Genomic DNA, 21117 nt, shown 5'->3' on the forward strand with positions numbered 1-21117 from the left:
CGCACAGCGGGCCTGTGAGTCTGTATGGTCTCTTCTGGTCTCTCCCCCTTCTTCTAAAGCTACCAGTATTCAAGCATGTGTGCTCCATCACCTCCCCACACCCTGCCTCTAAGCACCACAGCAAGATGAAGTTTCCATCCTCTCAGTGGAGATTCGACTCCAACATGAGCTTCAGGGAGACAAACTGCATTTAAACCACAGCAGAGGGAAAAATACTAGGTGTTCACTCTTCAGGGGCGCTCACCTTTGACACCTCCATTCTCAGTAGGTCTTGGCAGGCATCATAAGAGAGCTGTCTGCATGGGCTCCTTGGACACAGATGGGGGAAACCAAATCCACAGTGGGCAGCATGGGAAATGGAGGTGCTGGGGTTGTGGCTTCCAGCAAGCATGGCCTTCAGGGCAATTCCTATGTAGAGAGTTAGATCTCTTTGTACCAGCCCCTGGCAAACACGCAAGTGGCAGAATTCTTGCTCAGGCCCACGTTTGTGTTTGTTCACTCCAGCCACATCCCAGCCCCAGGCCAAAGAAGACAGGCTCCAAGAGCACCCCAGAGCTGAAATTTGTGTTCATTAATTGCTAACAAGGGCAAGACCAAGTAAAGAATGAAACCACCAACTTCCGGCTCAGAACAGAACATCCTGTGCACTGTTGCACATCCATCACCTTATCAAAGGATTCCACAAGGTGCAATGTTCCCAAAGTATAATCCGTTAACAGAAACCAAGTATTCTGGCCATTCTTTCTGCAATACCTTGTTTATTTGAGGTAATTTGTAGCTCTGAAAAAAAAATGAAAAAAAAGAAGGCAAGTGTTAGAGGCAGAAAATACTTGTAAGATTGATGGTTCTGCTTCTATAGAGAGCAACCATGATTGGTGATTGCCTTTCTGTAGAGAAAGGCAAAAGCATTTTGGGTCCTTCCACTTGGAAAGCGGCCCCTCCTTGAATTTTTGTGTGACACACATCAGCCTCCATAGGAAGCAACAGAAGCAAGTCTGAAAACCTGGGACCACCTTTGATTTTGTCCAGCACATGACAGTGTCGGAAAATGAGGTAGTCATGCCAGCCAGTGATAAGCAATGGTTCATACTGAGACAAGTTCACAGACCACCGGCCCAGGGGACCTCAAAAGGACAGCCGAGGGAATGGAATAAATTGTAGCAAACCACCATCAAACAAGCTGCGGGCATGTCAGGAAGGTTCAAGCAGCTTGCAGCCACACCATCGAGCTGGCTGCTTTTTTGTGAGCACCTTTGCCACTCAGAAAGTGAAATTCCGGTAGTTTCTTTCTGTTCTCTCCTCACCGACCTGCGAGATGTGTAAAGCCAGCCCTCTTGACCTAATCCATTTTTGTTTTTCCTTTATTTCATTTTTTTCTTTATTTTTTCTACTGGATTAACTCAATATTTGTACCCTGATTAGAGTGAACATCTTCTAAACATTTATCATTCTTTCATGTTTGGAGCCTTCCAACTCCAGTTCTTCATGAAATGCATGAGAGCTGTTGTAAAACATTGCCCACCCACTGAGCCTAAAGCACTAGAACTTATTCCCTCATCTAACTGTATGTTAGTACTTGTTGTCCAGTTTCCTTTTACCTACCAACTCTTCTTCCACATCCTCTAGTAACCACCACTCACTTCTTTGAAATCAGTGTTTGCAGCTTCCAAGCACATAAGAGCATTCAGTATTTGTCCTTTTGTGCCTGTCTTATGTTACATAACATAGTGACCTCCAGTTCCTTCCATGCTTCTGCAAATGACAGGATGATATTCTTCTTGTGATGAATAATATTGCATTTTGCATATGATACCACATTTTCTTTATCCATTTATCCAGCAGTGGATACCTTGGTACAATCCACATATTGACTATACGACTAGTGCTACAATAAAAAGGAGCATACAGTTATCTCTTTGATAAGCTGATTTCATTTTCATTGGATATATCTGCAGAAATGAGATTACTGGATGATAAAGTACTGCTATTTTTACTTTTTTGAGGACCCTTCATACTGGTTTCCATAATGCCTCTACTAATTCGTATCCCCACCAATAGTTATAAGGGTTCACCACGGCCTCAGCAGCAATTTTTTAATAATAAACAACATTTTGACTAGGGTGAAATGATATCTCATTATGGTAGTTTTGATTTGCAGTTTCCTAATGATTTATAATGTTGACCACTTTTTTCATATACTTGTTGGTCTTTTGTATATCTTCTTTCAAGATATTTTGCCTATTATTTAATGAGATCATTTGAGGTTTTTGCTGTTTAGTCATTTGAGCTCCTTATATATACTGAAATTAATTCTGAAATTAATCTCTTCCCAGTTTGCAAATATTTGTCCCGTTCTACAGACCCCTCTTGATTCAACTGATTTTTTTTTCTGTACAGAAGCTTCTTAGTTTGATATGATCCTATTTGTCTATGTTTCATTTTGTTGCTTGTGTTTTCAGTCTTATCTCAAAAATCATTCCCTATATTGATATCTTGAAGTGGTTTCCCTGAGTTTACTTCTAGAAGAGTCTTAATTACAGGTCTTACACATAGGACTTTGGGCCCTTATGAGTGGATTTTTACATATGACCAGAGATTTGGGTACAGTGTCGTTCTTCCACATGTGAATACCCAGGGCCCCGGTGCCATGTATTGAAGGGGCTGTCGTTTCTCAGTAACAGTTTTGAGGCCCTGTTGAGTGAGAATCTGTTGGTAATAGGCTGTTACCTTCTGGGTTCTCCATCCTGTCGCATGGTACTCTGTTTGTTTTTATTCCAGTCCTACACTGACTGGGCTGCTGTTGCATTGCCGGATGTCTTGAGACCAGCTAATGCAAGGCCCCGACCTTCTTCATTTAGATCAACATTGCTTTGCTCTTCAGAGTGCTTTGTTTCCACACAGTTTTAGGAATTTTTTTCTATCTCTGTGAAGAAGGTTATAGGTATTTCAATGGAGATTATTTTGAATTTGTAGATTGCCTTGAGTAGTATGGACATTTTAACATAACAATATTAAATCTTTCAATTCATGAACATAGGAAATCTTTCTATTTTTTGTATTTTGAATTTCTTTCATCAGTGTTTTATAATTTTAATGTAGAGATCATTCACCTCCTTGGTTAACGTTATTCCTAGGTTGGTTTGTTTATTGCAATGCTTGGGGTTGAATCCAGGGGCTTCACACTGAGCTATATACCAGTCCTTTTTTGTTTTACTTTTTTATTTTGAGACAAGGTTTTGCTAAGTCACTAAATTGCCCAGGTTGGGATTGAACTTCTGTCTTCCTGCCTTAGCCTCGCAGAGTTCTGGGATTCCAGGCATGCACCATCAGACCCACCTTCCTAGGGTGTTTTGCTCTTTGTTTTGTATCTGTTATGAATTGGATGGCTTTCTGGATTTATTTCTCAGCAAGTTCACTATTGGTGTATACAAATGCTACTGATTCTAGTACATTACTTTTGTACCCTGCAACTGTACTGAGTGTATTAGTTCTAATAGTCTTGTGGTGAGTTCTTCAAGTTTTTCTACGTACAGAAACATGTCCTGCTGACCTAACTGATAGATGGAGACTCCAGCAAGATTGAAAGATTGGGTCTCACATTATGGAAATATGTGTGTGCCGGTGTATATGCGATTATGTCAGAGGACGCAGCTGATAGAAGAAGTTCCCATGGCCCCACAGGCAAGTGGCATCTGATAACTGAGGGAGGCTTTAAGAGCCTACTGGCTTCATTCCTACACTCACAAAAGAAAGGGCTTCTGGTGGGTATCAAGGGATGCTGAGTGCTGAGGTAGGGAAGGCCAAAAATGCACCCCTGCCAGACCCCAAGTCACTGAGCCCACAGGTACTATGTGAGTTAAAACTCAGAGAGGCACCTCAGAGCTGGAGGTCACATCAGAAAGTGGTGGGAAAAAGGAATTCAAAATGCAGACCTCCATTAACCTAGCTCCTAGCCCCAGTTCTGGTCTCAAAGCTTAATAAAGACCAGAGGTCGAGACCTGTATCTTATTACATCATCTAGCACCACCCCTCTACTTCTGCACCCTCTCCACCTTGGGTTTCAATCTGAGGGGGTAAACCTTTTTTCCTAGGATCTTTTCAGAAGCTAAAGCCCAGGGGGCTGGCCACTGTGGGGTGAAAGTTGCAACTCCAGCCAAGGGCAAATTCAGGATGAATGACCAGGCCACATGGGGATGGAATGTGGGACAGAGGAGGGGGCTTCTTACCTCTCGATGGGCAGAGTATGCTCTGTAGATCAAGTGTCACCACTGACCCAAGGGATCTGTTGGAAAGGTGGTGCCTTGTACCTCCCAGTCTGCAAGGTATCCCAGTGGATGTGGGCACCTTAGAGACAAAGACAGGGCACTCTCACCAGGGCCCAGGAGACTGTGAGGCGAAGCTATAGCCACCCAGAAGAGGTGGAGAAAGATAGTAGCTGAGGAAGGTCCTGCAGACATCATTTCCTCTGAGACACACAAAACTGAACAGCTTCATGCACCAAACTACTTCACAAGAGCTGAGGAAGCCGGGTAGGAGACCACAATGCTTGGAGCCACCAACTAGAATCTGCAGGAAGCAGAGAGGTGAGTCCCACAAGGAGACCTGCCCAGTTCTAGGTGCCCTGGGCTTTCTGGCAAATGGGAAAAGTCTTTAGGTACAGTGAGCAGGGGGCAGGGAGGTAAGCTGCCTGGGTCTACAGACCAATTCCGGCAAATTCCCCGAGCCTTGGGACTCTTGTGGCTTTTAGAGTTTGTCATTTAGTATCTACCCTCTTTATTCATGACAGAAAGGGTACATAGGAGGGGCTTCCCAACTGTCCAGTTCCATTTTAGAACAAGTGAGAACTCCTTATCCTTAAAATTCCCCAACAGAAACCACGGCAGGCTTGGTCAGCAGTCACCACCACCTGCCATGTACAGGGGTCATTGGGGGCACTTTGTGGTCATCTGACCCACCCAGGACCCATGTCCCTTATGAGGCAAGGCTCTGCTTTCCAGATGGAGTTACCTGGCTATCGACACATGAGATTCCAACCCTAGCCTAAATCCCAGGAAACCTTCCTGTAGCAGACATAACCTTCCCCTAGCTGGGGTGTTCCCTTCTTTCTCGAAGGGTAGTGGTGAGTGCAGTCATTGCCACTGGCAATGGTTTCCAATAGCTGTGCCCCACATTCCCACTAAACAAAAGCTAAACACCATGTGATGCACCCCCGAGTCTTGCTCTGATGAGATTTTGTCTTAGTCCCCTTGGCTGCTATAACAAAATACCACAGATTGAGTAGCTTTGAATCAACAAGGATTTATGTCTTCCAGGTCCTGGAGGCTGGAAGCCCAAGAACAAGACACAGCAGGTCTGGTGTGTGGTGAGGGCTGCTCTTGGCCTTCAAGATGGCACCTCCTTGCTGTGTGCTCTAGTAGGGAGGGGCACTATGTCCTGTCGTGGCTGGAGATGGACAGGCAAAGCAGGGACCGAACTCCCTCAGCAAGCCTATGAACACCTCCCCAAATCCCACCTCCCAGGACTGTTACTCTGGGGATTAAGTTTCCAACACACGAACTTTAGGACACATTGAGACCATAGCACATGGCCTTGTCCAGCAGGTCCCAAAGTTGACCCTTGAGCCTGTGGTGACCACTGACCAGTGCCAATGAGGATAGTCTGCTGAAGGATGTGACCTGGGGCACACAGCCTCTGTCCTAGTTTAACCCAGAGGGCCTCCCCCTACCCACCCTTTTCCATTTGTGCTGCATGTTGCTGTGGATGGCTGATAACCAGAGAAGGAGGGAATAGGCTCAGCCCTGGCCTCATTCCTGACACTGGGCCCTCATGAGCTCTGAGGTGGAGTGGCCCTTTTACTTTGGAATGGGTTGCCTGGCCACAGGGAATCCACCACTCTCCATCAAACTGATTACGATTCAGGGGAGGGGGCCCTACTGATACGGCCCTGCCCAACTGGCTGTGGAACATGGCTATAGGGGCTCCCTGCTTCCCTGTTCCCTACTTGCTCCTCCAGTTTGTGCAGCTCCACCAGAATGGGTGGAGGGTTTGCACCTGTCTTCTTTGGGCCTTTAGAGAGGTAGAGAATGCCCAGAAGAATACCCAGAGGCCATCTAGCAAGAGAGTTGCTGCTGGCTCCCTCTTGACTATTACAGCAAAAACACTGCTGCACTTCCCACACAGGGACCATGGGCATCTGCACTGCCTGGAAAGAGTGACCCTGCATTATTCAGCTTTCTGTTACTGTAAGAAAATACCCAAGACAGTCAGCTCCTAAGAGAAAAGGTCCAACGTAGCTGACACATCAGTCATTTGGCCCCATTGCTCTGGGCCTGTAGTGAGTCAGCACATCATGGCAGGAATGTCAGTGGAGCCAGATCACTCAGGTGATAGACAGGAAACAGGACAGGAAGAATAAGGGCTCAAGGGAGTGAGGGGACTACAGCCCACTTCAAGGTCACACCTCCAAAGCCCCAAGACCTTCCACCGGGCTTCCGCTCTTAAAGAGTCTACCCTCTCCCAAGAGCACCAAGCTGGGAATGAATTCTGCAGAACTGGCCTCTAGGGGGACATTACAGATGCAAACAGCAGCACGCCTATCTTGGGCAGCCCACACTGATCTTTGGTGACCAAGTACCGACTCCTAGACTTGACCTTGTGAATTAATTTTGGTCTTACAGAGCTAGAACTTGAGTGATTTGCAGAACTGTAAGGACAGAAAATGAGAGCACAGTGCTTTTAAATGGCTTTCCTGATAGCTGAACACACAATTGGCATCCCCTTTCCTGGAAATTTAGCATGAAATTCTTGTTCAGTGCTAGGAGTTCCATGAATTCCTCTGCTGCTGTGAATCACTCCAAGCCAGTTTAATCTTGCTATGAAAAACGATACTTCCTCCAGAGTGTACATTTCTTGTCTTTGCCCTTTGCCTTTTACTGCAGTATTGGTGTCATTCCTTAGAATTCTACTTGTCTATACTCCATCGTAATAAAATACCAATAAATTTTAGAACATCCTCCTGAATTTTCCCACTCAAGAAAGAGGGTATAATTGAGTATCCCCTAGGCCACCGCTATAGGGTAGGGATAGATGAAGAGATAGTGTCGGAAATCAGAATTGATTTAAACTTCCATGCTGCATAACTGACAGGCTTGGAAACCTCAACCCACAGCAAGCTCTGAATGCTGAAAAAAATGAATCATAGAAACTGGCAAGTCCCCTCACTCCCTTGAGGTAACAAAGTGAAACCACATCAATTGCTTGGTATGAGATAAAGGTGATCAGTGGTTATAGGACCAGAAACCCACTTGGCGGGGGGAGAAAAGCTTCATCGCCCTTTTAGCAAGTGTTCCCATAACTGACTGTGTTCTGTCTGCCTCGGCTTCCAGACAACAAGCATAGGCTCTTCCTGGATCTCACTGATCTACTTTCTCCACTCCCAGGGCTAAAAAAGGCCTACAAATGCGTCTGCTTCTCCTAACAGGAAGCCATGAACAACAACAGCCACAGGATACTTGCTGTAACCCAAAGATTGTATTACAAGAAAATCAGGCCAAGTTGCAAATGTCTCAGGCCAGAGGAGACCCCGTGTTCTCACCCACATCCTTCTTCTGGAGAATTCCAAGCTCGTGGCCCACCTGCCTCTCCAAGGGCAGAAAGCAATGAGGGAGACATGAGGCCAGCGAGGTCAGCATGGCTCTACACTCTGGGCCTTTTGTCAGGCCAGGCAGACCTGGAGCTCAGTCAGACCAAGGCATTGCTGGGCTGAACCTCCACCTGGGAAGAAAGGCAGCATCTTATGCAGATGAGGGAGCTGGAGATGGAACAGATTGGACAGTCTCCCTCAGACAGAGCTCCAGTGCCAGGCCAAGCTCCTGGGAGTAACATGCAGGAATATAGGTGGTTTCCTCCTTGTCTGAGTACCCAGGGCTGGCCCAGAGCAGGCCACTCCTTGGGAAGACAGGGAGGGGTAAGGCAGAGGGAAGCAGGAACAGAATGGGAGAAGAAGTACTGTATATTAGTCAGCTTTCCCACTGCTGGGACACAGTACCTGACGCCCGTGATTTAAACGAGGAGAAGTCTAATTCACGGTTTCAGGAGAGTCACACCATGGTCGGCTGGCCGCAAGGCAGAAACATCATGCTTGAAGACTGTTGAGGAACAAAGTTGCTTAGTTTGTGGCAGGAAAACAGTGCCAGAGAGGAAGGGGCCAGGGAGCAGGGGCCAGACATAGACCCTAAGGCTGCACCTTCATTACCTACCTGTACATACTGAGAAGTGTGTTTCACCAATCCCCAGAGGGATCCCACAGCCAATCAGGTTGGCACCCTACCCTGACCACCACAGGAAGTGAAGGGGAAGAAGGAGGGGAGAGAGAGATGGAGAAGAAGAAGGGATGGAGGGGGATGTTAGGGGAGGAAAGAAAGTGAGAAGGATGGAGGATGTGGGGGAGAGGAGGCATAATCAAGTATGAATGGAAAGTCACTCTAAATCTTCCTAGGAAAGCACATCACCAAATTAGAGGAAGGGCTGTATTGAAGAGAAATCAGAAGGCTGGAAAGAAATAGGAGATGGTATTTATGACACCAAAATGGCTGGAACTTAGGTGGTGATATCTCTTCTAAGTGGTCTGTAGGGATTTCACAACATGAAAAATTAGCATAGGAAAAGGGTGTCCCTGGCACTCACAGTTCCTTTGTCATCATATTTTCAAGGTTGGATGAATAGGAGGGGCCTGAGGATCTGGGTCTGGGTCCCACCCCACAATACTGTTGGGACCTTCTGGGTAGGCAAGGACTGGTTGGGAGTCCATGCCCACTACTGCACCAGCATTGTGCATGCCCTCGAGAAATACCAACTAGACTTATCAGGGTTGAATGAAAGCATGTTAGTACTATGAAGGGGACAGCCCGCCCTCCCCAAACTTTCTCTTCCTCATCCACTACCAGAAGCTCACAGACTCTGAAGCTCTCTGCTGAGGTGGTAGAGTGGTAGAGTACTTGGCTAACATATGCAAGACTCTGTCTTTGATGCCCAGTTCCACAAAAGAAAGGGGAAGGGGAAGAGAGAGAGACAGAGACAGAGACAGAGACAGAGACAGAGAGACAGAGAGAGAGACAGAGACAGAGAGAGAGAGAGAGAAAGGAAGAAAGCAAGAAAGCAAGAAAGAGAAGGAAAGAAAGGAAGGAAGGAAGGAAGGAAGGAAGGAAGGAAGGAAGGAAGAAAGAAAGAAAGAAAGAAAGAAAGAAAGAAAGAAAGAAAGAAAGAAAGAAAGAAAGAAAGAAAGAAAAAGAAAGAAAGAAAGAAAAAACTCTCTGTACCCACAGTGGGCTGGAAACCACCTGTTCCCAGGCACAGTCACCTCCTCCTGGCACTCAGCCAGCCTTCCAGCTTTCATGGGGCATATTCCTCAAGCATCCAAATGTGTTAAGAGAAATAGTGGAAGGACAGTTTCCTTTGAACCATTTGGGGACATGTCCAAACGGAGAGCCCAGGGGCCAATATATTGGGAAACCAACTAAAAAGTTTAAGAATCCTGAAAAAAGCAAAACTGCTGTATCTGCTCACCAAGCTGTGTTTGTGTTTGCCAGCATCCTCTGAAAAATTCATTTGTCACTTTTTCTCAACTGGCTGTTTGTAAACCTCCAGAGTAATACACTTTGTGCTGTTCAGGTGAACAGTTTAGAAAATGTATAATGCAGAGACTTTGAACCCTTAAAAATAAACTCAAAAATAATTTTGTCCTATTGCTTTAATAGCTTCTTGGGTTAAACCAGGGAGTCTGGACAAGGGCTGCCCACCACTGTCCTGACCGCTAAATTGTCATTTCAATTATGGCCATTTCATTTTTATGACAAGTGATTTGCCAGTGCAAATTTGTGTAGCAGTGATTGTGTGCAAAACATTTTTAAAAATAAAAGACCATATGTCAGACTTTCATTGTTCTGGTGCATAACAGGTCTGCTTTAGACAGGTGACACTTGAAAGCTTGCAGCAAGCAGGGGTCCACCTTGTTCGGTGAGGACTCCGAGGTAGAGATGTCTCCCAAGATGAATCACAGACTCAAATGTATATTTTCATTCATGTGCTAGAGTCTACAAGGTTATTCATTATATGCACACTGCAATAGCATATGAATAAAAAGGAGAGACAAAAATCAAAGTGAGCCAAAGACAGAGTCCTAAGAATGTCATGTGTGTTTGTAATCTCACTGGTTTATCAACTCCAGGGGGAAAACAAAAGGCAAGCAGAAACTACACCCAACAGGAGTGATGATGGGCTAGTTATGAGTTCTTTCACTACGTCCTTTAACATTTTTGTAATTCAACCTGCCAGCCTGCAAGTACTCCAGTATCTGGAAGCATAACCTAGCAAGTACCTGTTGATTCTGGAACCAGACTCTCCGTTCCCCAATCTGCTCGTCCATGTGATATTCTGTGGTGTTGAGCAAACATTTTCATTAGCTTTAAAATATTATTGTCATTAACATTTATCCATCACTTTCCAGAGGCAGGCATCACATGCAGCAGTGTACACAGGTCGCCTCAACCTGCACACAACAATCAGCATGGACAGGCCTATATGTGCATTATTACACAGGGCAGTGGAAGGTATTCAGTGCAGTTATATATTTATAAACATGCACTGTATTGCTGCCTTGTTGATTACTTCATTTAAATATATTAATATGCATTCACCAAGAAAAGAAAGGAGGAAAGGAAAGGAAGAGGAGATACAGGCAGAGGCAGACTTTCAGCTCACACACACACACACACACACACACACACACACACACAAAATCACCCAGCATCTTCTTCCCTCTTCAGATTCTCCCAGCTCCTGGAGCTCCAACAGGTGGCTTCGCAGTAATCTCCAGCCAGAGGAAGCCAAGTTTCTTATGGGCTGCCAACTCAATGTTCTCCAAGTGCCTGGCAGGGAGGAGGGTCTGGCGGCCGGCTTTGTTCAATGTTCTGCTGAATTTACTCATTTAAGGGTACATTTTAAAGTCATTATGTCCTTTGTCTTTTATTACAGCATGTGATGGCAAATGGTCCCTTCGCCAGAACTCACCCCCCACAAGACTCCAATAAGGAAAACTCAAGATTTGGGGCAGCAAAGACGTTAAACATTAAAGTTGGGTACAAACACAGCTGAATTATTTCATTGGGCCTCTGCCTCATGGAAGAGTAAATGTTTTTAAGAGCTAATAAATGGGAAACAGGATGCTTTCTTTACTGGCAAAGGAATTAAGCTCCTATGGTTTTCCTGTTGTCTTGCAAATGCTCGGACAATTTGGAGAGAATTTTAAAAGTGGCACTCAACCAGGCAAAGCAGCCACTCCAAGGACTGCTGATAAATCAGCAGAATGTCCTTAGAAAAACAGCACTCCACCTCGCCTTTCCCGAAGGCTCTCTGGCTGCTGGGCAGCGGGCTGACAGCCTGCAAGCCCCACGTGCACTTCCCCTGCCAGAAAGCAGCTACTTATAGCCAGGCACAGAGAGTGAAACCAACACATACCGCCCTAATAAAAAAGACCGATGCACTCGGGACGTTTTCTCCTTGATGTTTCCTGAAGACAGCCTCGATTTCATTTTCTTTCCTGTAAGTCTTTAAAAGGAATTGTGAATAGCAGCAAATCCTCTTTAACTCTGATGTGGGCAGATGACACTCAAAATAGGAGATGGCAGATGCCAGCCCCACTCAGAATTGCTCACGCCTATTTATGTAGATGCTGCCTCCCAGTTTTTGCTCAGACCTTGTAAGTTCTATCACAGCCATGACAAAATGATGACTCACACCTTGAACGCAGTCTTGGTGTCATATTTGATATTAATACTTTTGTAGCGTGGCTTTGTCTGAGCAATTAATGGAAGAAAGTCCCTGAGCAGCAGCCTGCTCCCATCCTCAGGGACCACAAAGAGCAGGACTGCAGAAGGCAGCGCTCATTGTGTAGGAAGGCTCCTCGGCCTCCTGCAAGCTGTTCAGATAAGCAGCTGTCGGAGAGGAGGGGGCGGGGCAGGAGGGGGAGGGGAGGTACAGTGGCGGAGGTCACAGTCATCGGATTGGATTGCAAGCCTTGAGCTACCGTTCTTTCGGGACACCTTATCTCAAGTATGTCCCTGTCGTGCAAGTTTAAAATCTTCCTAAAAGGAGAGCAACAGGAGTCAGGCTCAAGTTTACCCTCACGCTCCAGACAGCATCCCCTCCCCCGCTACCAACCCAAGGAGCTTGCAATTCTTGCCCAATGGGAAGATGGGAACAGGTGCCACCAACTCCATGGAGTCCCAGCAATCATCTGAAACATCTGTTACCGCATCCCTGAGACAAGGATCCCCTACCCGCAATAAAAAGCATAAGTTTGTTTCAACAAGTTTATTGTAAAATTCAAAGCTTCAATGACAGTGTCCTTAAGAAAACGAAACATTGCCCGGATCCCTTTTGCAAAAGCAGAGCAGCCTGCGAAGTCCGTCAGGCTCCTGCGGCTGTATCAAGTCCAAACGGCCTGGCCGGCCCTCCCCGCCTCAGGAGGAGCGCAGGTGCTGAGTCATGCCTACCCAGCCAGTCTGTCCTTCCCGGCCCTGAGGCCAACGTCCCCACCTCGCCTTCCTGAGCAAGCAGCCGCTCCGGACATTCGCAGAGTCCTTGGCTTGGGCCAGCCTGCCCCGCCTTGGCCCAGCCCCTCCTGGGCAGGCCTGCTCCTCACTCTCCAGGCTTCCGCCTGCCAGTCTCCACGCCGCACTCGGGTGTCCTCGGAGGGCCCCTCCACAGAGCCAGCAGCGCGCTAGGCGCCCCGGGGCGTCGCCCCGTCCTCGATCAGACCAAGGCTCCCGCCCGGGCGGTCACTCGGGAAGGGTGATGCTAGGTACCCAGTCGTTGACGCTGCGGCTCTCCTCGCAGAACAGGCTAAGCTTCTCCAAGGCTGGGTCCTTCCACGCGTCCTCATTGGGGTTCTGCCAGGAGAGCACAGCACGGGGTGAGCCAGGCCAGCCGCGATCCAAGACGGGGCGCGGGGAAGACACCGCGGAGGGGGCGGAGGCTGCACTCACCGAAATGAGGATGCAATGCAGGTCGCCCGGCGAGCCCCCCTCATCGCCCGCGCCCACGATCGCCGCCAGCCTCTGCACGTCGCCCACGCGCACGATGTCTATGTCGTTCTCGCAGCAGAACGCCTGGATCAGCGTGAAATGGATCTGCAGCGCGATATCGCCCTCGTCCTCCTCGTCTGCGGCCAGCACGCAGAAGGTCACGTTGTCAGGGTCCCTGCGCGGAAGAGGAGAACCATAAGGTCAGGGTCCGCAGGCCACTGTCTTCTCGGTGCGGCCCCGCGTCTCCCCTCCACTCCCTATCCGAGTCACTTCATCCAGCCCAAGCCGCGTCTATACTCACACGTTCAGGACTTTGGCGGACTCGTAGACGCCGGCGGTGAGGCAGCCCTGGCGCTGAGCCGATAGCAGCAGCTCGTGCAGCGCTTTCCCGGCGCCCTGCATCCTGTGAAGAGCGGCGCCATGAGCTGTGACCCCCAGACCCTTGATCCCGAGCTCCAACCTGCTCTCTTGCCAGCACCCGCTGTCCGCACCCCTGTCTGGCTCCCGACCCGGCCGGGAGCCCACACCCTTGCCTCTGGCTGCCCGGACCTGAGCGAGGGCTGGCACCCAGACTGTTCAGCCCCAGGAGCGCACCCCGGCACGACTCCTGAACTCCGCTGGTGCCAGTGCTCGGCTCGCACCCCGAGGACTTCCACCGCCTAGCACCACAAGCTCTCAGCGCCCAGACGCTCACCTGGCTGTGCTTTCCGGAACTGTGTCCTGGCCGCGGACTTCTTCCAGAGTCATGGTGCAGTTGATGAGCTGCAAGTTATCCAAAACCACAAGCGCAAAGGGAACTCGAGCGCAAACACGGTCAGTAGCTCCAAGGTCCGGCGCGCCCACCACCAGCGAGTGAGCCAGGAGCCACCGCGCTCTCCTTATATAGACCGGAGAAGCGAGGCGCCGCCAGCTGGAGAAAGGCTGCGCGCCCATTGGCCGGCGCCCGCTTTCTGATGCAAATGAGGCGGCAGACCGACGGCTCGTGCCAGAAGGCCACGTGGGGAGGGCTGCACCGAGGGGGGGTTACAATACCTCAAATCTGCCGCTTTTGTCGGGGTGTTACCAGGCAGACTGGAGCCTGCAGATTTCATCTCGCCTTTTTTTTAAGTCCTTAAAAGGAAAACTAAAAAAAAAAAAAAAGAAAGAAACCCTTGTTTGCTAATAGGCTGCAATTTGTGAAATGCACACTTGCAGACTGTAAAAGACTCTTGCTTTGCGTTTATTTTTACTGCTACCTTGCTATTTTTCTTTTCCTTTTAATTTGAAGTTTATGGGGCTGTTGCATTGAAAATGAAAATTAAAGTAAAAGCATGCAGCAGTACTCTGGGGCTTGCAAAGGCCCATCAACATAGCCTCGCCGCCGACCCTGGCCGCCTACGCGCCGCCTGGAGCCCTACAGGGTGGGCTCAGGACAGCTCGAACCCACCCACCACCCTCCCATGGCGGGGAGGCGGAGCAGCGGGGCGCGAGTGGGGGTGAGGACAAGCAGATTGCCGCCGGGACACGCGGCTCTTTTGCATTTCTATAGGGGCACACAATAGCGGAGGTCTGGCGTGTGGCAGTTTGCAGAGGAGACAATCGAGGCTTTCTCTGCCTAGCAACACTGTCCACCTGCCCTTGGATGGAGTGGGCAGGGCCTGCCACGCGCGGAGGTCGCTGGGTTGCCTGGCGCGTGGGCATCTAGGCCGCGTGCCGTCCCTGACCCGGGGTGCGCTTGCCCTGGCCCGGCGGGTCTGCTTGAGACTCTATTCACTCTTTCCTCTCACGCGTGCGGAATAGCCCCGCAAGTTGCAAAGAGCACGGGTTTGTTGGGCCAGAACGTCGCGGCTCCTGCTCCAACTGCGGGAGGTTTGGGAATGCGGCTAGAGAATCCCTTTCCCGGGGCGCCACCTACAGGCGGGCGGAACAGACCCGGCTCGCCTCAACCCACTCACCCTTACACAGTTCCCCCCGCAGCTCGGAGGGACGTGGCCTGGGACCCCCGGGGCACAGTTGAATGGAGCCCACGATGCGAATGAATGAGACTCAGAGTCAAACCTGCAGGGTGCGCTCGGGGAGTAGCAGGGCTCCCTACGACACGAATTTCCACCCAGGACCGACAAGGCCAAAGCCCATGTCTTATGCAATTTTTAAATATTATGCATTATAAAGGTTGTTTTCTGGTTATAAAATAATAAAAGTGGAAGCGATCTTGGGAGTTTCAGACTGGTGGCTGCTGACATCTGACCGCTGGTACAGCCGAGATGTGCCTGCTCTCGGCTCACCCGCTGGTGCTGTACCCCGTGCTGAAGGAAATGCGCGCTGGCTTTCCCTTTTTCTTGGAGAGACCTGGGCACTCGGTGACAGCGTGGATACTCTGGAAGTCCTGAGGCCTGGGGTGAAAATGAAGATGTTCACTCAGGCTTTCCGCAGGTGGTCCGTGAGTGCACATACAGTGTACTTTTGAACCTCCACTTCCTGCGCCCGGAGGCTGCCAACGCCAGTCAGTGAAGCCCAGGCGCCTTGCGCCCCCGAGCGGCTCCCGAGTGAGGAGACAGCTCGCCCAGCCTCGCCTGCTCTTGCAGAGGTTTGCTTTTGCTCCTTGACATCTGAGACCCAGGGTGTCTCATAAACGAGAGACGGGGCAGGGAGGGGCAGGGTGCTCGATTTGTTTACCGCCATTTCTTTTTTTTTCTTGGTCGTGTATAAAATAATCTTGTGCCTTAATTGAATAAAATATATGTTGAAGTGACTGGAACTTAGATATGTCTCTTGTTAGTCAACACTTCTTAAAAATGTATTAGATTCAGGTTCCCAGGAAATGTGGGAAGCAAGACTTATCAGATATCTGAGCATCTTTCCGATTTATAACACTAGAAATCTGCCCACAGGTCAGGCCAGAGGAAACGGCCCTGCCCCCATGGGAGGCCGGGCTGAGAAGTCCGGGATTCGGGTGGGGGAGGGCGGCAGCCAGTCTGGAGTAGCCGGGATGATTGACAGCCCCTGGGGCCCTTTGCTTTGCTCACACAGCTGAGGTATTCGATTACAGGAAACCCTCCTTTCTGACAGAGGATATGGGTTTATTAGGTCAGTCCCAGTGGATCAAAAGTACCCACCTCAAAGAGGAAAGAATAGTTGTACCTGGGGACAGAGTTGGCCAGCCATCAGACCCATCACCAATGAGTTCAGACAAATGCCTAAGCTGCTGGTCTAGGTCACTCGGGTCCCTCGTGCCGGCCACGGTCACACTCTGGGCAACGAGTGGCAAGTGGCTTCTAGAAGACGTTGGGTGATGTGCCAAACACACTGGACAAACGCCCCACTGCCTGGCTGTGTGGCCGTGGCTCTCCCAAGCTGCATTTGTGAGGAGCTGCTAGACACAGGCACCGGTAGGAAGCCGCACTGAAGCTGCCTTCCAACCAGGGAAATGCGGGAGACAGTGGCTTTCCTTAAGGGAAGTCCCCACAGAGGCTTCGTTTTGGAAACCCTCGAAGCCACGGGGTGCAGCGGCACACACTTGCAGTGCCAGACACTCTGGAGGCTGAGGCAAGAGGATCCTGGAGCTCAGGAGTTCAAGCCTGGCTGAGACGACATAGTAAGACCTCATCTCAAAAACTGAGGGAGTAAATAAATATTCCTCAGAAATGGTTATAATGTAACTGTTTTATTACAGTGTTCTCCAAAATGTGCTTCCTGCCGACATTCCTGGTTTGACGGGGATGTGGGTGAACATGCGTCATTTGGGTGAGGAGGGCAGCAGGCCCTAAGCATCAATAAGCTGCGTGCGGCGATTCCCTGGCAGTTCCTCAAATGATTTACAGTTGGAGAGCGCCTGGGTACTATTACTAAACAGCAAGCTTCACACCACCTGAGCAAGTGCTGGCGCCCCCTGGCGGGACTCGGGCTCTATGCCAGCTGCGAGCGAGGCTTGTGTGGCCTGTGGGGTATTCTAGGAAAAGCCAAGTCCACTACCATCTTTCCAAAACCAGCGGCATTCACAGAAAAATGTGAATTTTTAACTTCTCTTGGCAACTGGAATGACTCGGCTGCCGTGTACCTAGAGTCTGTGGTGCCTCCATAGTAACCACCCAAGGGATGGCTGTGCCGAACTCACCACACTACTGTCCAGTATGACACTCCTCACCAGACCACGCTGGGGACTTCACTCACTGACAATGCCTACCTGTCCCTGCATCCGGCAAGGCACTCACCCTATACTGGGTGGCAAGTCACCTACAGTGTGATGTCACCTGTGGTGGGCTGCATCTGTAGACTTCCTCTGAATTTTAATAATGCAGGGAACAGTTGCATTTGCAATCTTTGGAAAAAAACTGAACCCAAAATAAAGGGTTCGGTTTCCTACCAATGGAGTCAAAGAAGTTCAGCATTGTTTGTGTCCGAGGTCCTGCAAGGCGGTGTCTGCTTTGGTGGCACAGGGCTCTTCGGGTTGGCTTCTTTGCAAATGGTTCTGAGTCACTGTCACCCTCCCAACCCCTGCCAACTTCATCCAACCTCCCCCCTCCAGATAGAACAAGTCCCCTTGGGTTCTTGTGCTTTGAGAAGTGTTGGGGTTTTTGCTGTTGTTTTTGTTTTCAAAAAACTACTGTGTGATAAGACAGGCAGCAATGACTCCCATGACACAATTCTACATTAACTCAAATGAGAAAATTAATCTTTATGCAAGACACATTCCTGTTACTCAAAACCCAGCAGCGGCCTGGCAAACGCACCCCAGGGCCTGAAGCGCAGTCCTTCTGTCCTGCCCTGACCTCAAGTTCTTGAAACTGTGTGCTCCCCCCTCAGGATGAAATGTGTATCTGCAGGTGGAGGATGCTCCTGATGACAGCTGAGAGGGGAAACAGGAGATCAAGAAGAGGAAATCGTGGGACAGCAAACCTGGACATCAGTGGAGAGAGCTTTCTGGAAGAAAGTTACTTTGGGGTGTGCACTGCACAGCATGAGGGTATCATTAGCTCAGGGAGGCCTGGAACATCAAGGAAGGGCTGCATATCACTTGTGCCTTTGATCCTTTCTCCCTTAATGGTAAGAAATGCTGTGTGCAGACACACACCGTAACACTCCGTGTTGCTGAAAGCTCCCAAGAAGGCACAGGGCTGCTGCCTTCCCAGCCGAGCTCAGAGACCAAGCCTCTGAGCCTCAGTTTCCCCATCTTTGCCCTTCATGCATCTCATAGATGTTTTCTAAAAGTTACTCCTGGTCACCTCAAGGCCCACTGGGGTTTGGTTGGGCAGACATCGTCCTCAGTAACTCGCAAATTCAGATCTGACATGCCCCCACTGCCTGGGGAGAATGGATGATGTGCATTCTCTCTGTTACCTTGGCATGTCCTGAATGTCACACCAGGCCTGCAGGCACAGAGAGCCCCTGCCTGACCCCAAATACCTTTGAGTTTGGGGTAAACTTTCTTTTTTAGCAGAGGAAGTTTGCTGAGATACTGTAGCTACCATCTTGAAATCATCAGCATAGCACATAAGACAGAGTAAAAAACCAGAGATTCCAAACTGAAAGCCTTCATCTTGTTCTGAAAGACAAGTAAGGGACCACGTATTAATACCACCCCCAACAGCCAATCAAACTCACTGGAAGAATGATAGCCTCTTTAATAAATGGTGCTGGAAAAATTGGCTCAATACCTGCCAAAAACTGAAAATAGACCCAAGCCTATCACCATGCACCAAACTCAAGTCAAAATGGTTCACAAATCTCAATATTAAACCAGAAACACTAAATCTATTGGAAGAGAAAGTAGGTAAAAACCTCGAAGACATAGGGGTAGGCAGAGAGTTCATGAATAAAAACCAAATTGCACGTGAAACACTTGAAAGAATCAACAACTGGGATCTCATTCTACTGAAAAGTTTCTGCACATCTAAAGAAATCACCAGCAGAGTCAAAAGAAAACCCACAAACTTGGAAAAAATTTTAGCTGATTGTCCCTCAGACAAAGGGCTTCTATCTAGAACATATAAAGAACTAAAAAATTTCAGCCCCTCCAAATTCAAAGACCCAATCCAAAAATGGGCAGTGGAGATGAACACACATTTCTCAGACAAGGAGATACAAACGGCAAATAAATATATGAGAAAATGTTCAACATCATTAGTCATTCGAGAAATGCAAATTAAAACAACACTGAGATTCCACCTTACCCCAGTAAGAATGGCTAGCATTAAGAAATCAACCAATAACAAATGCTGGCGAGGCTGTGGAGAAATAGGAACCCTTCTCCACTGCTGGTGGGAATGCAGACTGGTGAAACCACTGTGGAAATCAGTTTGGAGATTCCTCCGAAAACTAGGTTTAGAGGTCCCATTCAACCCAGCTATCCCCCTGCTGGGTATTTTCCCAGAAGATCTAAAAACATCATATCACAGTGATATATGTGCACCTATGTTCATAGCAGCACAATTTGTAATTGCTAAAATGTGGAAGCAACCCAAATGTCCATCCACCGAGGATTGGATAAGAAAATTATGGTACTTTTATATAATGGAATATTACTCAGCTGTAAAGAAAGATAAACTCAAGGCCTTTATATTTAAATGGTCACAACTAGAGACCATACTCATAAGTGAAATAAATCAGACCTGCATGTGCAAGCACCGCATTGTGTCACTAGTGTAAAACTTGAAAGAGTTAATTTAAACTCGGAGGTATGATAGACACTGTGAAATGATAGGAAACCACTGAAGAGTAAAGGACTTCTGGGATGTGGGAAAAGAGAAGGGAAAGAAGGAGAAATTCTGTATGTATGTATATACAGGATAGATAACATGGTTGTTCTTCTGTCTTCTATTTCTATGCTGAAAGAAACTGTCAATGAGCCTTTGGTTGACCAGTATTGCATGTCTATATCTGTTTTCATGAGAAGCCACTTTGAAGATATCAATATATAATACAACCACCATTGTTAATTCCCTACCACTTTGTTTGTAACTCTGTATTGTCTGTATTGTGCTTGTGATATGTTGTAAAATGTTGTATGTCTGTTAATGTTTCCCTCCTTTTATCTTTAAAATAAAAAAAAAAATACCACCCCCAACAAAGAGGCAGTACGGCACTGGAGGCTGAGCTTACCAAAGTCAGGCTCAAAGCTGGGCTCAACTGCTTGCTCACTTTGACCTTTTCATATATGAAAAATTGTATTTATTTATTTTGTGGTACTGGGCATTGAACCCAGGACCTTTGTACTGTGCTACATCCCCACCTGGAATTTTTTTTTTTTTTTTTTGGTCTGTTTGAATTTTTTTTAAAAAATAGGATCTTGCTAAGTCACTAAATTGCTTAAATTGGGCTCAAAGCTATAATTCTCCTGCCTCAGCCTACCAGAGTGCTGGGATTACTGCTATGTGCTACCATGCCCAACTTGAACAAAAATGTAGCATGCTTTTGGGTTTTGCTTTTTGTTTTTGTTTTTTGATTTCTTTTGTAGGGCTGTGGACTGAACTCAAAGCCTTGCACACACTAGGCACACACTCTACCACTAAACTATACACTCCCAGCCCAGCACTTGATTTAAAGTATGAGGTAAAAAAAAAAGTTCCTACTTGTTGACTCATTCAATCTACTTTTACTAAGCTCTTCTGAAGAAAGAATTTTCATAAATGTTTATGGCAATATTTCTTGTAATAATGAAAATTTAGAGGCCATAATTTTTGAATGGTTAACACCTTAGACTAGTGTTGAATAACTGTGAAGTCAGAGATGAAACATTATGCGACGCCAAAAAGTATTTCCAAGAGTATTCTATGGCACAATAACTCTTCATTATGTGCCTAAAGAAAGCAAGCTACAAAGTTGTGCAATTCAAAATTTCCAAAATCTTTAAGTGGGTGTGAATGTCACCGTAAGAAGTATCAAAATAGAAATGATAGTTATATCTTAAAGTGAGGAGGTTGCTTATTTGCTTTACTATGTTGTCTGCAATTAAATGTTCTGCAACTTGATGCTTTGTAATGCCAACTGAAACTTGTCGCATGTACGAATACCCTTACCACTAGAGGATGCTGTCCATCTGACTCCTGTTCAGGCCTGG

General features: G+C 47.8%; 1 protein-coding gene across 1 annotated transcript; it reads right to left on the reverse strand.

The window, feature by feature from the left end:
- Nucleotides 1-12354: 12354 nt before the first annotated feature.
- Gadd45g (growth arrest and DNA-damage-inducible, gamma) lies at nt 12355-14069 on the reverse strand. The gene is made up of 4 exons (XM_005408873.2): nt 13777-14069; nt 13384-13485; nt 13044-13257; nt 12355-12947 (listed from the first exon to the last, which is right to left on the reverse strand). Exons 1-4 carry the CDS (start codon nt 14013-14015, stop codon nt 12837-12839), a joined length of 666 nt encoding a protein of 221 aa, XP_005408930.1. The 5' UTR covers nt 14016-14069; the 3' UTR covers nt 12355-12836.
- Between the last annotated feature and the right edge of the window lie 7048 nt (nt 14070-21117).

The sequence above is a fragment of the Chinchilla lanigera genome, unplaced genomic scaffold (genome assembly GCF_000276665.1).
Source record: "Chinchilla lanigera isolate Chin_1 unplaced genomic scaffold, ChiLan1.0 scaffold00114, whole genome shotgun sequence".
Lineage (NCBI taxonomy): Eukaryota > Metazoa > Chordata > Mammalia > Rodentia > Chinchillidae > Chinchilla > Chinchilla lanigera.

Bases quoted from the DNA above. Each gene is read 5' to 3' on its own strand.
- Gadd45g (XM_005408873.2), bottom strand. From the start codon at position 14,015: ATGGGCGCGCAGCCTTTCTCCAGCTGGCGGCGCCTCGCTTCTCCGGTC. The intron at 13,486-13,776 runs GTGAGCGTCTGG...CGCTCTTCACAG, and splicing joins GTTCCGGAAAGCACAGCCAG to GATGCAGGGCGCCGGGAAAG. The intron at 12,948-13,043 runs GTGAGTGCAGCC...CTCTCCTGGCAG, and splicing joins TGCATTGCATCCTCATTTCG to AACCCCAATGAGGACGCGTG.